Below are 19864 nucleotides of genomic sequence, written 5' to 3'. Positions count from 1 at the left end.
AAGGTGCAGTGGTACCCCAAAATGTTATTCATATTCTAGGAATGACCGGGCGGGACATTTTTTGCCTATTAACCACACTCGGACCCCTTGTTTTCTTAATGTCTTGTCTTAATACAGTGTAATTACAAATACAGTGCAATTACAAAAGTTGTCAATGTTTTTCACTTTGTAATTATAGGTAGGTTGCTTCATTGTAACTATATAACTATGTGTAATATCTGTATAATTACAGTGTAGTTGGAGACACTTGATGAACAATGTTCCTGATACCTGTTCTTCATTTTATCCCAAAACATATACTGTGTCTGTAGAAAATGAATAACATTCTGGGGTAGAACTGCTCTTGTGAGACAGAATAGGCTCCTAACAGCCATTATTGGATGCTATTTCCACGTTCATTCCACGGTATAGCAGTGTCCTTCACAAAGAATTTTCCATTCTGTGTTTTGGTGTGTGTGTCGCTTTCCAGTTCTTCAACTTGTCCTCAAGCATTCCTAAAAAAATGCAAGGGCAGCTTTCCAAGGGAATTGTTGTGGGATTGTCCAAGTGATTTAAACCAGCTGTTGCCAAATGCTATAGGGCCCCCATTTAGCGTTATTAAACAGCCTTTTGGAAAATGGAAGTGTTCATTTTAAGCATTCCTTGTCCCATTGGTCTATCGCTTGGATGACAGACAGGAGCTAAATAAAACCAGGTGCTTGTTTTGCTTTGCAGCCCAGCGTCTGAGGGAAGTTCAGAGTGGTGTAGTTAGCGAGTGCCTGCTCCCGGGTTATTAGTACTGTAGTACAGAGTAGACACACCACCACCTAAGGAATTTGCAGACTGGCTGAAAGTCTGTTTGTTTGTTTCAAGAGGAAAAATATTAGGGGGTCAGGAAATACTTTGGGACTTGCTGTGAAGACTGGAAGAAACTTACAAACTTCAAGACAATAAGGTAAATGAACAAATATTTACTGAATGCATTTTTCAATAGCTCTCCAAACGTGGGGTTTAAAAGAGATTTGTCATTATGAAACTACTGTTTTGTTACAGTATTATGATGCAAGTTGTCCTTCATGAAAAACAAATCCTGTTGTCTGATATAAACCAACAGCCATAGTATTGAATACTCAACAGTGCTGAATTTAGAAATACTAAAGGAAATCTAACAAATTCAATGACAAACATTGGAAGACATTGATAAAGACCTATAGAAATGTCTGTGATTTAATGTATTCAGTTTCTTTTAGTAGTTCTTTATACAAACTAAAGCAGTTTTTTAACTAATGCCTCTTTCATTACATAGAGTATGTGCTGAACATAGCTAGGTTGCAATTTGTGTCATCCTTCATGGAATTATACAGCAACAGTTTTGCTTACTAATAATTAATGATGTCAGACTAAATTATGTGTTAGTCTAAAATGCAGTGAACTCAATTTTTGTCAAAGATCCTGTCTGTGTAGCAGGTCATGTGACTCTGTGTCCCTAAAAAATGCTGCCCAGGAAGTTCATGTATTGAGTGTTGGCAGGATATATGGCTCACTCATCAGTTAAAATGAAATGTGGAAAACTACATAATTGCAAAGAGGCTTTTGAGCATGTTGAGAGATACTGTAAGAAAACTGGTTTAAAAGCATTAGTGATTATCCTTTTAAATCTAAAACAATGAGTATTGTGTGATGTGCTTGTATTTTGGACACATATTAAACAGATAGTTTGCTTTAAATCATTGCCTCCCTTGCCTACTAACTATTCCAAAAACAACTAGCTTCTGAAAAGATTCCTCAAGGTTGATTGGAAGGCAGTGAGGTGGGGTAGCATGTCAATGTTGCATAGGTTTCAGTGCACGATGCTTTTCCTAAAGGACTGAGTGCACAGCACCGTGTTAATATACTTCTCCACAATCAGATGTCAGGAACCTTTATTATTAGATGGTGGCTATAATTGTTCTTATTGCCATCCTCATAACTACTGAGTAACAAGCGTCATAACGTGGATTCCTATTTTTATATTTGCTTTCTAAACTAAATAAACCCATTTCTTACAACCAGATTTGAAAACAGTTTTAAGAATGATATGGGTGATAGCTGTTTGTTTTTTGTTACTCAATACCCCAGTGAAATTGTCTCACGATTCTGCTTCTATGCTGCAACTTCTTTGCTACCAAATATATTCTGTAGAAGAAAAACACTCTTGTGTGGTTCTTGTGATTTAGGAAGAGTGTTCTGCATAAGGATTCTAAATGATGTTAAGATTCCAAATATGTTGCTGCCTAATCTTCACTGTGACACTATAGGCCAAAGCATGTTATTTAGACTACTGGATATTAGAATATTAGTACTATTTATTCAAAGGAAATGTGTGCCTGAAGTTGGTCCCAGTTTGGAAGTTGTTTTTTTTTTTTTTTGACCAGCTGGTAAAAGTAATCTCCATGTACACTTTTCCTGCGTAGTGGTTAGCACAGCTGCCTCACAGCGGCAGGTTCCTGGGTTCGAATCTGGCCTAGGTGTCTGTCTGTGTGGAGTTTGCATGTTCTCCCCGTGTTCGCGTGGGTTTTTTCCAGGTACTCCAGTTTCCTCCCACAGTCCAAAGACATGCTGGTCAGGTTGATTGGTCACTCTAAATTGCCCTCGGTGTGTGTGTTGCCCTGCGATGGACTGGCGTCCCATCCAGGGTGTAGTTGTGCCTTACGCACTGAGTATGCTGGGTTAGGCTCCGGCTCACCGTGACCCTGTAAAAGATTAAGTGGTTATTGATAATGGATGGATATTTATTTATCCACAGAGAGAGGATCGCACAAGCAGTGGCGGTGTGAGCTTTAGCACATTCCCCTCTGTGACCATGCACCTCAAGCCTGCCCTGCTGTGGACACCCTCTTCTTAAATATCCATTTTCGAGTGTTCAGTTATCTTATGCCTGTTTTTTTCCCTCATTAACAATGTCCAATTACATTCCCTCACTGAAGCAACTCCCCACAATAGCTCAGCAGAACTGAAGGTTAGTAAGCGTCCTTCAATCTGACTGCCAAGCCACTTCACGCTGAGGAGCTTGCCAACAACAAATGGCAGGCCTGCCAGAAGGGGCCTCTGTAGTAAGGCGAAACAGTCACTGACTATTTTGCTGCCCTAGTCAACGTTAGGCAGCATGTGCGCCCATATGCCTAGGTTGCTGTGACAAGAAAAGCATACAAGATATGACAATAATGGAAATGGCTCTTCAGTCAGAACCACCCGACCTAAACATCCAGTCACACTGTTTCTTCTCTTCTCTTTGCAGAATGCTTTCAGTGCTGCTGTTCATTCTGCTGCACTTCCACTTAGGAAGCACTCAGGTAAAAGCTGATAAATTTAAGTTTGTTTACAGTGACGGTTGTGTGAAGTTGTTCAACTGATATATGTAAAACTGCAGTGGTGAACTGGTACAAAGTAACTGCCAAATCTGTTATAACTACTATTATAATGTAGTTAAAACACAGTCTATGTACAAGTCACTGCTTAAGCCATGCCAGCTGTTGCTATTTGAGGTAGTGTATACTGGAGCACAATTTTTTTAAATATTATTTTTGTTTCATTGTCTGACAACACAGGTTGAGATAGCGGAAAATAAATGGCACTTGTATATTTAAAAGAGGCATGTGATATTGAGTTTTGGGTTTGAAACAGTAATGATTTTGAGGGGCATGAAGAATGTTATAAAGGAACATTAAGCTCTATTATAAATACAGGTAGCTATTAGCTAACATCAGGTACAGATCTGGGATACATTTGACATCAAAGAACTGGTAATCAATTTGAATGAATTCTTTTTAAAAAAAAGAGAGTAGGAATTTCAAGTTTAAACGTATTCACAAAAGGGTTATATGTGACAATCAGCCCTTTTGTTGTGAAATATTTACTTTAGTACATTCTGTATTGCTTACTTACTGCACTGTTTCATCAATGTAGAGTTTAATTGCACAGTCCCATTTACCTTTTCACTGTGTGAGTTGATTTGTGTCAGAGTTTACAGATATTTGTAAATGTGGTGGCAGGACTAATTAAGAGTGATTGTTAGGTTTAAAAGAGCTTTATTTGGCATGTTGAACACACATTGTACAAGTAACATGTGATGGTTTGTATAGATATGTGTTTATCATTATTAATAATAATAATAATAATAATAATAATAATAATAATAATAATAATAATAATAATATAGCAATAATGAGTTAAACCCTTCAGATCAGCAACTAATATTCAGCTAACACAACTCAGGAAATCTCTTACAAGTTTCATTTGTGGATTTACAGCCGTGTTCCCAGGGGTTCCATGCTGAGCCACAGACAGGACAGTGCGTAGGTAAGGAGCACAGTTTATGTATTTAATATTAAAACATTACACTGTTATTTGTACAATATACTTGTTTCTTACCATTGCAGCCTCCTGCAGTCTGCAGTCGGTTTTTTTAAAAAATAGTTTTGATATTTTTGAAAGAATTCACTACTCTGGGAAATGCCTGTAGTGGTGTGGGTGTTTTGTTACTAAAGCAACATTTTTGCCATCCATTTTTTTTATGGCCCCATGTGAGTATTTCCTTTTTTCATTCATAATCCATTACATTTTAAATATAAATATAAAAATAATTAGAATTCCATTTCATATAGTGCCTTTCAGGCAAGCACCTTTAAGTTTAAGTTTAAGTGCTAAACCAATAAAATAAAGATAGGGTTCCTCAGTGGTTCACCTCCTAAAAACACTGCCGAGTACAAGGTGAGTCATGCAAGCCTGGCATGAGTCCTGTTCCCGACAACTTTCCGATTTTGGCTGAGGACCCACGGGGAGCTCTGCATTAGCCTTTGTATTCCCCAGGACCTCTTCTGATATGTTTGTCCGATGAGTCCAGACGGAGACTTTCAAGGTTGGGACTCACCTCCAGGGTTAAGTATGGTTCTGCTGGTAAAAAAAAAAACAACAAAAAAACAGGAAATTGAGCTCTGTGGGTTTTTTTTTTTAATTTCTCAGTGGTATTCAGTACTGCATGAAATAAGAAAGACTACTTGTGGAATGCTAACTGCCTTTCTTTTTAGATATTGATGAGTGTCGGTTGATCCCAAACACCTGCAGAGGGGATATGAGGTGTATCAATCAGAATGGAGGGTACCTGTGTGTTCCACGGACATTCGGGGGAGGTTCCACCTATGCGAGACCGAACTCCCCATCCTTTCCTGGCTTGACCTATCCAGATTCCTCAGTGTCCTTCTCCAATCCCTTCCCTCCCGCCCCTGTCCCTGTTCCAGCACCTAACTTCCCCACACCAGGAAGATCGATCCTTTGTCGGTTTGGGTACGTCTTGAGTGAAGACAGCCAGTGTGTCGGTAAGTTCCAAGTATTTTGCTTCATATCTGTAAAAAATCTGGTATGCCGGTAAATTGCACTGTGAAGCACCTGGAAACCATTTCTATTGCCACTCTGAAACTTAAAATTGTCTGTGTTGGTTGTAGCATTATGACTATGCTACATAATCAAATATAAGTGGTGACAAACTGAGACTGATGTGAGCTTTGTAAACATGCGTGGTGATAGCCTTAATTAAAGGGGCTAGGTGGTGGTGCAGTGGTCTCATTAATTTACCTTTTCTTTTTTCCTGGTCATAAGTGAAATGTGTTTTGGGGCTTCTGAGTGACTCTTCCGGTAAAGGCACTCCACACTCTGCCTATACCCTGGATGTTGCCGGTTCGAGTCCAGGCTATTTCATTGCCGACCGTGGATGGGAGTTGCCAGGGGATGGCATACAATTGGCCAAGCGCCACCAGGGGGGGGGCACTATAGGTCTGGTGGTCTCGCTGTGGATCCGCAGTGTGTAAAATGACGGATTTGCAGGAGAACATTTTGGAGGACGCGTGCTCCAGCCTCCATTCCCCGAGTCGGCGGGGGGGTTGCGAGCGATGAGCCGAGGATAGAGACAATAATTGGGCATACCAAATTGGGGAGAAAAACTGGGGTAAAAAATTGGCGACAACTAAATTAAAAAAAAAAAAAAAAAAAAAAGTGAAATGTGTTTTGATGCGCTCAACAAAACCGCCAGTGCAGAAAACTACTGTTCAGCACAATCTTCAACCTCTGAGTGGGAGAAGCCGAACGACTAAATGAAGTCTAGAAGTTGAAGCTTGAACAACAACACAGTTATAATGTAATGTCATATTTGTATAAAATGTGTGGAAACTACAAGTAAACTGTAAGATGACATATGAAGCATGTCACAGTTCACTTCCGTTGGAAGCGAGGCGTGGAGCTGACTGAGGAAAGATCCATGTTAACTATACAGTCTCACTATGCCTTTGTTCCAATAGCTGTTCCAGCCCTACTCGAAAGTCTATTAAATATAGCAGTTTGCTGAATGCCACTTGACTTCTGGCTTTTCTTGGCTACTGGGTTGTGTTTCTTTGGTTTCACTCTCCTTCACTTCCCCATGGTCCAATTTAATTTCAAAAGTCACATCAGCCAAAGAACACAATGTATTGGTTCTGTTTTAATCAGTCATGTTGTCTGGTTTTTTGTGTTGCTTGTGGGTCCAGGTGGTAGATATAGGTGGCAGTTGTTTTTCTTCTTTCTCATGGTTATGACGTGACAGGCATGGGAAAAAAAGAACTATCCATTACTACAAATACATTAAATCAATATTTTTAATAAGTAATATTCAGTGGCAAAAAGGCAGCATCAAGTACAATACAAATGTAAACAAAGTATTGCAATTCTTAAATAAATACAGAAATACTGCAGAACCAAACTATAAGAAACAACTTTGTTAAGGCCTTCATAAGTGTTACATTTTTCTACTTGACTGGGCAAGTTTAATGAAAAAAATGATCAAAGCAGTATATAAGAGTAAATAATTCCAGAACTAAATACTAAGCAACTTGGGAACGGGAACCATTATCAGTTGTGTCTAAAGAGCTTGAAGAACCTTTTTGAATCTTTAATTCTTTATCAGAGTTTGTCCGGGTGCCAGGTAGTCATTCATTTCTGAACTCATGATCATTTAATAATACGAAATAAATTGTCACTAGCACCCAGCAGCTGAGCAAAACCTTACCCCCTATTACTGTCTCAATATAAACCTATGGTTTATATATATAGGAAAAGAACAAAATGAGAACATAAACTAACTGGACAGTAAACAAAGTAATTAAATGGTTTGGAAAACACGTCTTGTTTGGAGGAGACCATACCTGGGGGGCATTATGACCCAGTAATGGTTATTGGAGTCAGGAGTTTCAGTGTGGGTGATGGCAGGAGTTTGGTTGGAGAGTTGGAGATCTGGTTGTTATTGTGAGTATTGTGAAACAGGAAAACAAACTATTGGAAAAACTATTTGGGATTAGGACTTGGATTGAGGTTTGGTTTTGGTGACAAGGTAAAAGGCTTAGCCTGCCTTGTTGTTAGTTAGGGAAACATTTCTTTAGCCAGGGCCCGAGATCGGGTTAGGTTCTGTTTTGTTTATTTTGTTTTTGTTTGTAATAAACACACGCTACGGTGTTTCCTGGCATCCTGTGTCTAAAGTGGTTATTTGGAGAAGAAAAACGTGTGACAGAGGGCAATCTGTCACTATATATATATATATATATATATATATATATATATATATATATATATATACAGTGTGTGTGTGTATATATATTAGATAAAGGTTACTGATATTAGCAAAGGTTAGTATTAACAAGAGCTTTACAAATAGAACAAATAGATATAACATTTAGTACATACAAGAACAAATGCAGAAATAACATTTAACAGACAGGCAAATGGTTTCCTCCTTTTGCATTTAACTTCAACTAATTATATGTTAGGCAGAGGAGGGGGAAAAAAAAACTCATATGCACATATATACAATCATTCAATGAATAATGGCAGTTATAATTAAAAGGCAATGACAAAGGCCCTGAATATTTATCACCAAAGTCTATACACTATAAATGCTATAACGTGTGTTTAACACTGCCACATGCAATGCATTGCTTAACATTTTCCAAAGCACAAACAAGCAACCGATTTAGTAAACAGATTACATTTAAGGATAAAAATGCAGTTAATGTATTTATCCTTGGTTCAGATCGGGGCGATTAAGTGCAGGAGAAGCATGCAGGTCGCAGGGGAGGTTCAGATACAGTTGTTTTTAAAGTTGGCTGTTGTAGTTGATGTAGTGAGCAGTTTAATAATTAATTTATGCCTGGCTCAATTGTCTTTCTAGTCTCTCGGGAACTCCCAGCAGCTGTGGCTTCCCTTGCATAATGCATTTTGGTGAGAGCTGTTTCCCCTACACTGCCACCCAACTTTGAAAACGTTTAACACCTGAATTTAAAAGGAAACTCATTACTGAGGCTAGTTTTTGCAGGGTTGCTCTTTTAAGTGGGGTGATTAATTTCAAGAGAGTCCACACCCTTCACTGGGAGGAGGAATTGGTTTTCTTGGGGGAATTTGGACAGATCCGAAGCCAGGAATAAAAGCTGTCAAGCTTACCCAACCCCTTACTAAATTTTAGACATTTGTGCACCTGTATGGCTTTGTGAACAGTTCACTATACCCATATAACGAATGCTTAAAGATGAATCTTCATGGAACTATAATAGTATTTTAAAAAATGTGCAACTTTTATTGGTTTTACTTGGGTATTTTACTATCTTGTTTGCATGACTTGGCTGCAAGCTTAATACATTGTAATATATCTTATATAGTGGATGAGCAGGATGATGTGCTTGAATTAAAAGAGTGACACATTGTTGCTACCTTTTTCTCTTTAAAGGCAAGGGGGGAAGCAAACACAATGTACAGATGGACAAATATCAAATACTGATGTCATCACTTCCTGAGTTTATTAATATGACAGTGATTTTACCAGGAAAAAAGGATTGATGACAGCAAATTCATTTTTTTTAGTTACCTTTGAAGAATTGTGTTTTCTTATTATCCCACAAAATTAATGGTTTACTCATGATAATTGATTGAATTATTATGATTATTATTTTTAGGGTTTAGGAAGTCGCTGTTGAGACATTATAGCTGCAAGCTGGCCATAAAATATGAAAAATAAATATTGTTTGGAACAGCCACACACCTACTGTAGTAAAAACTATTAAGGTGGTTGATGAAGCTTCCATGAAAATCTGGTAAATGCTTCTATTTTATTCACCATAAATAGCACTTGTAAATGCCTTTAAACTCTTAACTGTCATCATTGTCAATGACCAAGCTTGTAATGCTCCCTGCTTCGGTTGTTGATGCTTAAATTGTGCTCAGTTTGTGGTTTACAGCTTAGTAAAGCTACTAATGTCATATTGTTACCCTGGGAACTGAGGCATATAATAAAATAAAAACTTTGGGTGGCCCAAAACATTCCTGTTTAATCTAGTGGCATTAAAGAAATAAAAATGTTTTCACACAATCAACACTATCAGCTGTAATTACAGCATGGAACATTTCTTTACGATAAGCTAGTAAAGCACCTATATAAGGAAACAGTTGGAGCTCCCCACCCCAGTTTGTAGTACACATGGAGCAGATGTGGGAAAAGACACAAGCCAGATTCGGTGATGTCAAAAGCCTTAACTGCAAACAGGTGCTCTGTGTGTTGGAGTTGGACTGGCTCCAAGGTTGGCTGTCCCTGCTCTTGGAAACTGTTATAAAGCAGTCAAGCTAGCCATTAAGACTTTGGCTGGGGCCTGTCTTTATCAAGCATCATCGCTCATTAAGCTTCATGTTTATCTGAAGCAATTATGTTATTATTTTCAGTAGTATGCAAGAAGTGAGTTCATCTTCTAAAAATTCACATGCCTAATGGAATGCATTTGGTAATGTCCAAAAAAGGAAACCTTCAGACTGCATATTCAGTATATAAAACAGGTTTTCACTGTGTCTGTTCACCACAGACGATGGAGTGAATTTCAGGGATGTTGCAGAGCCATTGGGTCATACATACCATTGGGTTGTCCACAGAGGGAATTTGTACCTTCTACTACAAAACAAGAGAAGTGGAGAGCCATATTTAGAATCATGTACTACAATGATCCTTTTTTTTTTTAAATATTTCAAAATTAGATACAGCTTGATATATTACTTGTCCATGTTTATGCTAGTTTTCTGAAATTAAGACATATTTTCTCCTTTCAAAGAATAGAATTTAGTAAAGAACAGAGTGGAGGCTTTGAAAATATAATCCATGGTGGCTCATTTTATTTATTAAATAAACCACAAAGAAAATACATTTTTAGAACTAATATATATAGTACAATTCTGCTGGATTTCATTGTCCATATCAAGGGTCTGTCAATTTTGATCCATTATCATTCACCATAATACCATTGATTCACAGAATTACATTATTTATTTTGATTCCATTGAATCATGAATAACACTGAGCTGATCTTGCCTTAGTTGTGTGTTTAATATGTGTATCCTCACACTGCTGCAGATATAGATGAATGTGCCACCGATGCTCACCAGTGCAACCCCACTCAGATCTGCATCAATACGGATGGAGGATACACCTGTTCCTGCACAGATGGCTACTGGCTTGTTGAAGGACAGTGCCTGGGTAAGATCTTCACCAAGTGGGGAAGAAATGAAGAGGGTAGCCCTGAAGCACAATGCTTCTCTTTACTTTGGCTCAGCCTCCATCACTGATTAAACCAGAGCCCAGATATTCTCAATAAACATACAGAAGCTCAGTATTATACTGTAGTATTGCCAGAATATGATACTTTCTGGTTAAAAACATAATGTATTTGAACCTAAAAGCCAGGTAGACCTGAAACATTACATATGCTGTTTGTATAACTATTCTTAATGTCTAATTTATTTAAAGGATTTTTTTAAATAGAATAATTCATTCATGCTTTTAAAGAAAACATGTCTAAAAGAATGTAATGAATATCAAACTTTAATCCAAAGTTTTGTGAAAGTACTTTTGTGAATACCCATATAAAAATATATAAAAATATATATATATATATATATATATATATATATATATATATATATATATATATATATATATATATATATATATATATATATATAGCAATTGGGCCAATTAAGCTTCTAATGTGTACTTAATTGGTCCAAGTAAGTAATTTAGGGTACAGTTGGAACAAAAACCAAGAGGAAAGCTGGGCCTCCAGGAACAGGATTGGACAGCCCTGCTTTAAAGTAACTGAACCCATCCCAAGATTGAGTATCAGAAGAAAGGGTTTTGTCTTATGTCAGTTTGTGTAAGCAGGGAGTGCTTATGACGCTGTATCCTTCTGAACACGTATGTTTGCACAGTGCTACAGATTGATATTGTACCACCCTCTTTCGCAAATACCTTTGTGAAATGTTGAATAGCCTTTCACAATTGCCTTTAAAGCCCAACGGAGTACAGGCTTCAATTAGCTCATACTAAAAAAAGACAGGCGCTTCAGATAAGGGCAGGAAAAAAAAAATATTGTTGTAAGATGTAACTGTGATAATTGAAAACAATTCCACCCAAATTATATAATGCTAGCAATGGACAAGACTAATATTATGCCAGTAATGGACAGACTGCCACTTCTTGCACCCAACATTTCTTCAAAAACAGTTTTGTAACCTATCTATGCTTTAGTTCTCACAAACTCGGGGTGTCAAGCTGATCAATTCATGCGGTAGCGCACTCTCCAGACACCTGTATCCGTCCAGTATTTATGACAGTGTCCTGAAGACATTCTAGGAATTTACCAGGTCAAATATTAACCCAGTTTTTGAGTAAATGTTCTCAAATAAATTTAGCATGTTTTAATGTACTGTAGTACACTCCATTGCATATATTTTAACCAGTTGCTCTCTTACTTTACATTTCAGTTTTCAAATACAGTTTTTGATTGCCTGTCTTGCTCCTTGTTCTTTTTCAGATATAGATGAGTGCAGGTATGGCTACTGCCAGCAGTTGTGTGCCAATGTGCCGGGATCGTACTCTTGTACCTGCAATCCAGGGTTCATCCTCAATTCTGACAGCAGATCATGCCAAGGTAACTTTGAAGGACGTTAACTTTCACATTGAAACTGTATAAATTGTTTTCAGAGCAAAACTCAGAAATGCAAAACAATAACCTAAATTAAACCCAATTAGCAGATTAATGCGCTTTTGTTATGTGGAACATCGTTTGTTCAAATCATTTGGTTGATGAAAACATACAGAAATGATTTCACAGTTTTCTATGCATGCCAATATGTGAATGTAACAGTGTGGCGAAGTAGATTCATCCAAACACTGCTTGTGTATATTGCCTTCTTTTCAGTATTAAAAACACAGTATGTATTTCCACACAGATGTGGATGAATGTGATGGAGAAAACCCCTGTGGCCACAACTGTTTCAACACCTACGGCTCCTTCCTGTGCCGCTGCGATACTGGCTTTGAGCTGGGAGCCGATGGCGTTACCTGTGAGGGTGAGTATGCGATATTCAGTCCCACCTCACAGAAATGCTTAAAGAGTCCTCTGAACTTTGTGTGATGTTTGTAGTCATTCTGTGATGATTGGTTCTGCATGCCTAAACTGCACAAGATTACATCTTGATATAATATAGCCATCTCAGACTGATTTGTATCAGTTAGTTTGTATCGGATTAATGTTAGCTATGCTGTTTAATTATTCTGATTTAACTATATTAAAATATATACAAGGATGGAAATAAGACTCCCTTTTGCACTGCAATTTGATCCATTCCTGGTTTTACTATGAGTTTAATTAGATAACCTGAGTGTGTTAACTATAGTGGCTAATTAAGTATTAAAACCTGGAATGGATGAAACTGCTGTGCTTGTACCTTTTATTATTTCTACACTTAATAACACATATTGTAAGCAAGAGCTGCTTTTAAACACAACACCTTGTACACTTCTTGGTCACTAAATTCCTTTCCCCTGTGCCTTGCTTCCAGATATGGATGAATGTGGTTTCTCAGATTTCCTCTGTCAGTATAAGTGTGTGAACCAGCCAGGCTCATATTACTGTATCTGCCCTGAGGGGTATTCAATCTTTGAGGATGGCAGGGAGTGTCAAGGTAGGGGAAGTCTATATTGTAAATGTATGCCTGCTGATGTACGTTTGTTTTATTTATGTGTCTTTAAACAATGCTGCCCATGACCTGCCTGTAATATTAACACGACAATATGATGGACCTTTCAGATATGTACTTCAGTTATCTTTTTTAACTGCAGTGGTAGAACTGTCATTGTAAATGCATGAGTAATACAGCATGTCCATGGCTTTAAACTATTTATTTGAGTTGGACACTACTGTATGAAGCATTCCTAACACTTTTTTAAATGCTTCACTGTATAACAATGTAAAATGTTATAACAATGTATGCACATAATAACTCATAATCACTTTGAGTCCTAGTTTCCAAGTCAAATGAAATGTTACTGTTGTTTTTGTGTGTGTGTGTGTGTTTGGTTTTATATAGAAATGCCAGGACCTTTTCATAAAGCTTTGGTGCAATTCAATTGATCTTAACAACAGCACTGTAAACATTATTAAAATGGGGCCTTTTGTGCACAAATGTTATAACAAAAATGGATTTAAATAGTTCACGAGGTAAAGTTTTGTGAATAGCACTCCATATTTCAACTAATTTAACTAATAGAGCCATATTCAATAGACAAAATATAAAAAATATATCATGTTTAAATGTTGTATCTATTTACATTCAAATAATACATTATTAATCTGACCATACTTGTTGTGTGTTTTTGATTTTTAAGATATCAATGAATGTGAGACTGGTAACAACAACTGTACATCAGCACAAGTATGTTTCAATTTCCAGGCAGGATATAAATGCTTAGACCCTGTCAATTGTGAAGAGCCATACATCGAACTCGGTGAAAAGTAAGTGTTACCACAGGCTATGGCATTGCAGACTTCAGTGTCGCCTGCCAAGCCAAACTCCACAGTTACTGTATTGAAGTGTCTCTACAGTAGCATTGTATGCTTACCATTATTTTCTGTATCTCTTATTAGTGCTTTATAATGGACAAGAAATACAATCATTTTTCATTGAAGGCTGATTAATCTTGACCCACCCCAGCAACCATAGATACCTTATCTTGAGTGTTCATTTAACTCCAGTTGTTGAGATGAAGGGCTGGCCAGCGCTAGATATCGGGTTTGCTGCCCTGTTTCTTTCTGTGCTTCAGGTTGCCGACCCCCAATATATTAGTAAACCAAAAAGAGATAACCTCTTGCCACCCTGTGTACGTTATAGTGTACGTTGTTATTCATTTGGTATTACTGATTCCTAAAAATGAGGAGTTGATTTATTTCAGTTATCGGAAGTGGGGGGATGAAATTCAATGAACTTTCTTTTGGGTCACAAGAGCTTTAACAAAAACTGTTTATATTTAGGAAGTTAATGTGATGGGGTACAGTTTTAGGATTTGAATTTACCCCTGATATTTTCTCTTTTGCAATTCAGTGTTAGATTTTCTAATCATTTTTAGTAATATTCTGCCATATTTGAACCTGTCTTTTTTATGGTTGAATGTTTTACATAAGCATCATAATGTCCCTTGGCGTAAACTTGTTCACACAGCAGGGTATAATTCTGATGCTTGGCAGTTAGTTTAGTGCGAGCTTACACCACTCGCCAATACAGGTAACTTACAATTAAAGCTCACAGGGAAACCTTGCATGGTTCAAAGTGATGCACAACAGAAGTGCAAGCTGATGACTGCTGCCAGCTTTACCAAAACCATACTCTTGTTTTTTTTTTTTTTTTTCCCAGCCGCTGCATGTGCCCTGCAGACAACATTGGCTGCAGGGAAAAGCCTTTCACAATTTTGTACAAGTACATGGACATAGCCGGTGGGGCACGCAGTGTACCCACAGATGTGTTTCAAATGCAGGCGACCACTCGCTATCCTGGAGCATACTACATCTTCCAGATTAAATCAGGCAATGAGGGCAGAGAGTTCTACATGAGGGTAAGTACCTAATGGTGGCTTGGCCGTGCTAATGGGGGCAATTATTTGCTTTTCTCTGCATATATTGCTTATAGATATAATACTCGTACAAGATATATATATATATATGTATACATACACACACACACACACACACACACACACACACACACACACACACACACACACACACACACACACACACACACACATTGACAGTGCTCCCTCTTTGCAAGGCATCCCGTTATAATGCAGAACCAGTTATAAGGTGCCAGGGCTGTGTCTTACATTTGCCCCATATGCTGTTACACTATCACTTGTGATCTTGTTATAAGGCGGGACACAAACAGCCTGGTCTGGTGACTATGGCTCTTGACTACAGTGTTCTATAAGGGCAGCACTGTATTATAGTTTCTAGATTTTGTTTGTTTTTTAGGAAGGGGACACTTTATGGTTTATAAACGTTTAGATTGCCTTAAAGAGTAAGTAGCGGGTTCTGAAAAATATAGCGTTACACGTCCTCATATGTTGCTACAAATAACGTTCAAATAATGTACCTGTAATTTTTCTTTTCATTATTAACATCCTGACAACTTTTTACACTTAGAACTTGTAAACTTTGTTTCAAAGCTCTTTTCAAAATGTCCGCTCTAGTGCACTGATAGTGTAAGGATTATTGCCCACATTGTCAAACAGACAACACAGAAATAACGATCTGTGATTTAGAGTGGGGTTTCCCAATCCTGGTCCTGGGGACTCCCTGTGTTTGCTGGTTTTTATACCAACTGAGTTCTCAATTACTTAATGAATCCCTTAATTGAAATGATAATTTGTTTAATTAAACCTTTTTATTTTTTTTAACTTGTTTTTGGTTCTTAAACAGTTTCAGATTTCAAGTTAGCTATAACATTGTTTAACTTGAACTCTGCAACTGTTAAACCCATTTGTAATACTGATGTTACACCAACAGATGGTACTACACTATATAGTTACTTATTGTACATGGACATCTAATTTTTATTTATTTATTTTTTTAGTCTGGATAGTGACACATCCTACATTTTAGAAAACATGACTGTCTTTATATTATTATTATTATTATTATTATTATTAATTATTATTATTATTGTTAGTCTGGATATTTATATTTCCATTGTTTTAGACATTTAATTAGTGGGGGGAGGGGGGGGGGGTTGTTTTTTTTTCCATTTCAGAAAAAAAAAAAATTGTGCTTTGACAATTTGGAGGAAATCGCTTTCAGAATCTTGTCTGATCTCTTCTTCAGATTTTTATGCTAAAAAACAGTATCATATTTGTCCAGTAGGGAGTAATGCATTACACCTTGAACCTCTAAGACTTGGGTAGTCCAAACTTAACCTCTCTGCCTAGAAAATTTAATTTGCAACCAACACACAACCACTGTCGTGAGAAGCCATCAAAAGATTTTCTTTTAGTTTTAGTTGCCACCCATAGACATATTACATAGGCTATATCTGCCAGTGTCTTTACACAGTACTGTATGTCTGTAAGTTAGTGCCATCGGGTGATCAACTATGCATTGAGTTTCCTTTTGTATTGCTGGCAATATAGAGTTCTCTAGATGGCACTTATTTACAAAACAACACTTTGGCTGGTCTAGACTATGTTACAGATGTCTGTGGCTGGCAACTGGAATGCTTTGGTGCAGTACCTTGTGAGAGTGGTCCACCTGTGGATAATCAGGACTGCTTTGTACCTCAGTGGTGTTCTGTGGTAACTCATTTTGTTTCTTCTTTCTGTTCACACAACAGCAAACCGGCCCCATCAGCGCCACCCTGGTTCTTACAAGACCAATCAAAGGACCAAAGGAGGTTGTGCTGGACCTAGAGATGGTCACCGTCAATAGTGTGGTTAACTTCAGGGGCAGCTCTGTCATCAGGCTGATAATATTCGTCTCTGAACACTCCTTCTGATCCCCCGGCCCTGCACATACACAGAGGGCACTTTCCCTTTCTCACTGTGTAGCTTGTCTTGTTTTAATGGATCTGTTACTTCAGGCATCTGTAATCAAAATTACAAACTGAGAATCCAGTGCTTTCTAGAATGGAGCAGGGTTAAACCATTCCAGAATGGTGTCAAAATATGTTACAAAGGCATCTATTACACAATTGTTTCACTTATTTTATGGTATGGTAAATCTTCCAAACTCACCAATGCAATTTAAATAGTATCACAGGGTTATAGATTTACAGCATTATTTCAGTGAGTTAACCATACACATGTAAGGCATTTCAGCCTAATGTTTTGTATGTGTAGTTCATAAAGTAAAGGAGTTGGCCTTAATAAAATTGTTTATTAGACAGAACTGAAAATATTTATCATCCACGTGCATGCTATAAATAGTGACACAAAAAACAAAACCCTAATCTTAACACATTTTTTTCTGCCGTGGACATTTTCTAAAATAAACCTGATGGATATAATGCTATTACCAATCCGTACAGAATACGACTGCTGCCAAAAACAGAATACCTCTTAATCGCTAAAACATATGAGTACTATTGAATTTTGGCAGTACCTCACAAAGAGAGATAATATGCTATACTGTTTTTTTGTTTTGTTTTGTTTTTAAATTTCAGCTTTCATGTATATATTTCCTTTGTTTCAATGAGAAAACCTTGTTGGGGGACACACAGATACATTCCCCTTTTTAGGTGTTATTGCTAACCTTTTATTTTACTTTACTGCCACCTGTTGGACACAATTTGTAGTTAAGGTGGGGCAAGTGTCTCTGTGTGAAAAACAAACAAAAGAGTGTGTCAGACTTCTATGATGCTTCAGCTGTTAGTACTAACCCTGTATGGAATGCGCTTAGATGCAATACTGTGTAAATATCAGAGCACTTACAGTACATAGAGTAAGTGTAGTATCAGCAGCCCACACAAGCACATTTTTATTGTTAAATTCTGCTGATATCATCTTTAATGACTTTACTTATCAATATTACAAGTGGGGTAAGAATTACCAATGTTTTCTTGTCCATTCCTTCTGTAATATATTTGTGTGTACACAGCCACACAGTGGACCCTGGAGCCAGCCGGGACATTTCCATCCAGCATAGTGTGATTGTATTATGTTCAGAAGACTGTTGCAGAATAAACTAGCTATTCTACATATATATTGATATTTTTGAAATGTGAGAATACTCAGACATGGAGTATATTTAATTACATATTCTGAATGTCTGTAATGCTGTTGCAACCCCCAAAGTTGATTATATAGCTCTGGGGTCTCCAACCCTGGTCCTGGAGAGCGACTGTGGCTGCTGGTTTTCATTTCAACTAATCTCTCAGTTACTTAATTGCACCAATTATTGGCTTAATTAGTCAAGATTAACAGGTGTTCCAGATCTTTAGCCACTGATGATGCAAAGACACCTATAAAACCTGCTGGATAGGGGCCCTCCAGGACCAGGGTTGGAGACCCCTGATATAGCTGGTTTATACTCAGTTACAAAACAAGGGGCCTAAAACATTTTGTGGTTATGATAAATCACAATCCAGCTGCATTACAGACCCACAAATTAACATGAGAAATGTGCCTGCAAGATATAAAACTACACTGAGATTGTCGCCAAAGTTTATTTTAAGTACAAGTGAAAAAGGGAGTCTGCATTTTTTAATTTGTGTAAAAAAATAAATTAAATAAAAACCCTTTAATTTGTTGATGACTGGTTTGTTTGTTTGTTTTTCAATCTGTGGGTGGTCCACAGTACAAGTATTAACATTGGTGCACAAAACTATAATTGATTGTTTAAACCATATGCTTATTGTTGATTTGGAAAACCTATCATATGTACAGTACAATATCAAACTCCTTTTCTCATCCAAATAAAAACTTTTTTTTTTTTTTTTTTTTTACTAAAACAAAATTGTTTATCTTTTAAGACTTTAAAATGCGAAAATCTAAAACAAGTATGTAATTGTTATTATTATTATTTGAATATGTTTATTGCTCAATCAGCTTATTCTGCGATTTAAAAAAAAAAAGTAACAAAATTATAGGGTAAGATTTAATACGCATTTAATCTACTGTTAGAAAAATAAAAATAAAAGGGAGGGGGGCAACATTGTAGCGTTTATAACACATTCGTGTCGCCTACATAACCGCAAAACCCTCAATGGTGTGTTATTCTATTTACTAGCAAATTTAGTATGCCACTCATTATTGAATGTTAAGTTTGAAAGGCACATCCCCAGACAGGATCCCTGGCAGCCTAATAGGATGTGTCTTATTTATTGTTAAAGCAGCACACCAATTTCACTCGGCTAAAACGGAAACATCTGTACGTGACAAATACTTCCTCTTATATAAGTTTTTTTTTTTTTTTTTTTTTTTTTTTTTTTTTTTATTATTATTATTATTATTATTATTATCATTATTGCCGGTAAGAGATGAGACAGAATTATGGTTCTGTTTTCGACAGTTCATTTATTCCTTTCCTGACTGGAAAAAAACAGGACATATTCTTCTAAATTTGCATCAACACCATACACCCTTTGTAAATGGATTTGGTTTTGTTATAGATGTTTACTATTATAGACAGACAGTAAAAGCCTTTTTTTTTTCTTGCAATTTACGGCTAATCTAACCTGTTAACCTGTCCTAAAATAAATTAAATCTGGCGCAACACTAGAGGGAAAGTTCCCCGTTTATTATATTAAACAAAATGCAACTGTAACCTAATGCCATGGTATCTGATCTATTGATTGTAGTATAGCCTCGTAAATAAACATTGTGGAAACCTGCTCCGAAATTGATACCTGCACTGATTTTCGGATATGGGCGTTTCCTGATGGTTCAGCCAACTGGCTCTAAGACCTAGCGACATTATTCTCTAGTTAAATAAGCAGAAGACAGCTAGCTTTTCCAAGGATATCTGTTTCC

At 37.0% G+C, this 19864-nt stretch overlaps 1 protein-coding gene across 2 annotated transcripts; it reads left to right on the top strand.

Annotated features, from left to right (window-relative positions):
- The first annotated feature begins 670 nt into the window (after positions 1 to 670).
- Positions 671 to 18280, top strand: LOC121330065 (fibulin-5-like). Of its 2 annotated transcripts, XM_041276328.1 has the most exons (11): positions 671 to 934; positions 3257 to 3311; positions 4269 to 4317; positions 5046 to 5333; positions 10424 to 10546; positions 11883 to 11999; positions 12301 to 12420; positions 12913 to 13035; positions 13739 to 13865; positions 14761 to 14959; positions 16729 to 18280. In XM_041276328.1, exons 2-11 carry the CDS (start codon positions 3258 to 3260, stop codon positions 16888 to 16890), a joined length of 1362 nt encoding a protein of 453 aa, XP_041132262.1. In that variant the 5' UTR covers positions 671 to 934; position 3257; the 3' UTR covers positions 16891 to 18280. The 2 variants fall into 2 exon arrangements, with proteins under 2 accessions (XP_041132262.1, XP_041132261.1); XM_041276327.1 differs by lacking the exon at positions 671 to 934 and having other exon boundaries at positions 2997 to 3311.
- The last annotated feature ends 1584 nt before the right edge of the window (positions 18281 to 19864 follow it).

Source organism: Polyodon spathula, chromosome 17 (genome assembly GCF_017654505.1).
Source record: "Polyodon spathula isolate WHYD16114869_AA chromosome 17, ASM1765450v1, whole genome shotgun sequence".
Lineage (NCBI taxonomy): Eukaryota > Metazoa > Chordata > Actinopteri > Acipenseriformes > Polyodontidae > Polyodon > Polyodon spathula.
This window is presented reverse-complemented; position numbering and strand designations above follow the sequence as displayed.

What these genes read in the sequence shown, in the direction of transcription:
- LOC121330065 (XM_041276327.1), top strand. Translation starts at nt 3,174, where the DNA reads ATGACAATAATGGAAATGGCTCTTCAGTCAGAACCACCCGACCTAAAC. An exon ending in TGACAGCAGATCATGCCAAG is followed by an intron (nt 12,000 to 12,300) that starts GTAACTTTGAAG and finishes ATTTCCACACAG; the next exon opens with ATGTGGATGAATGTGATGGA. An exon ending in GGATGGCAGGGAGTGTCAAG is followed by an intron (nt 13,036 to 13,738) that starts GTAGGGGAAGTC and finishes TTGATTTTTAAG; the next exon opens with ATATCAATGAATGTGAGACT.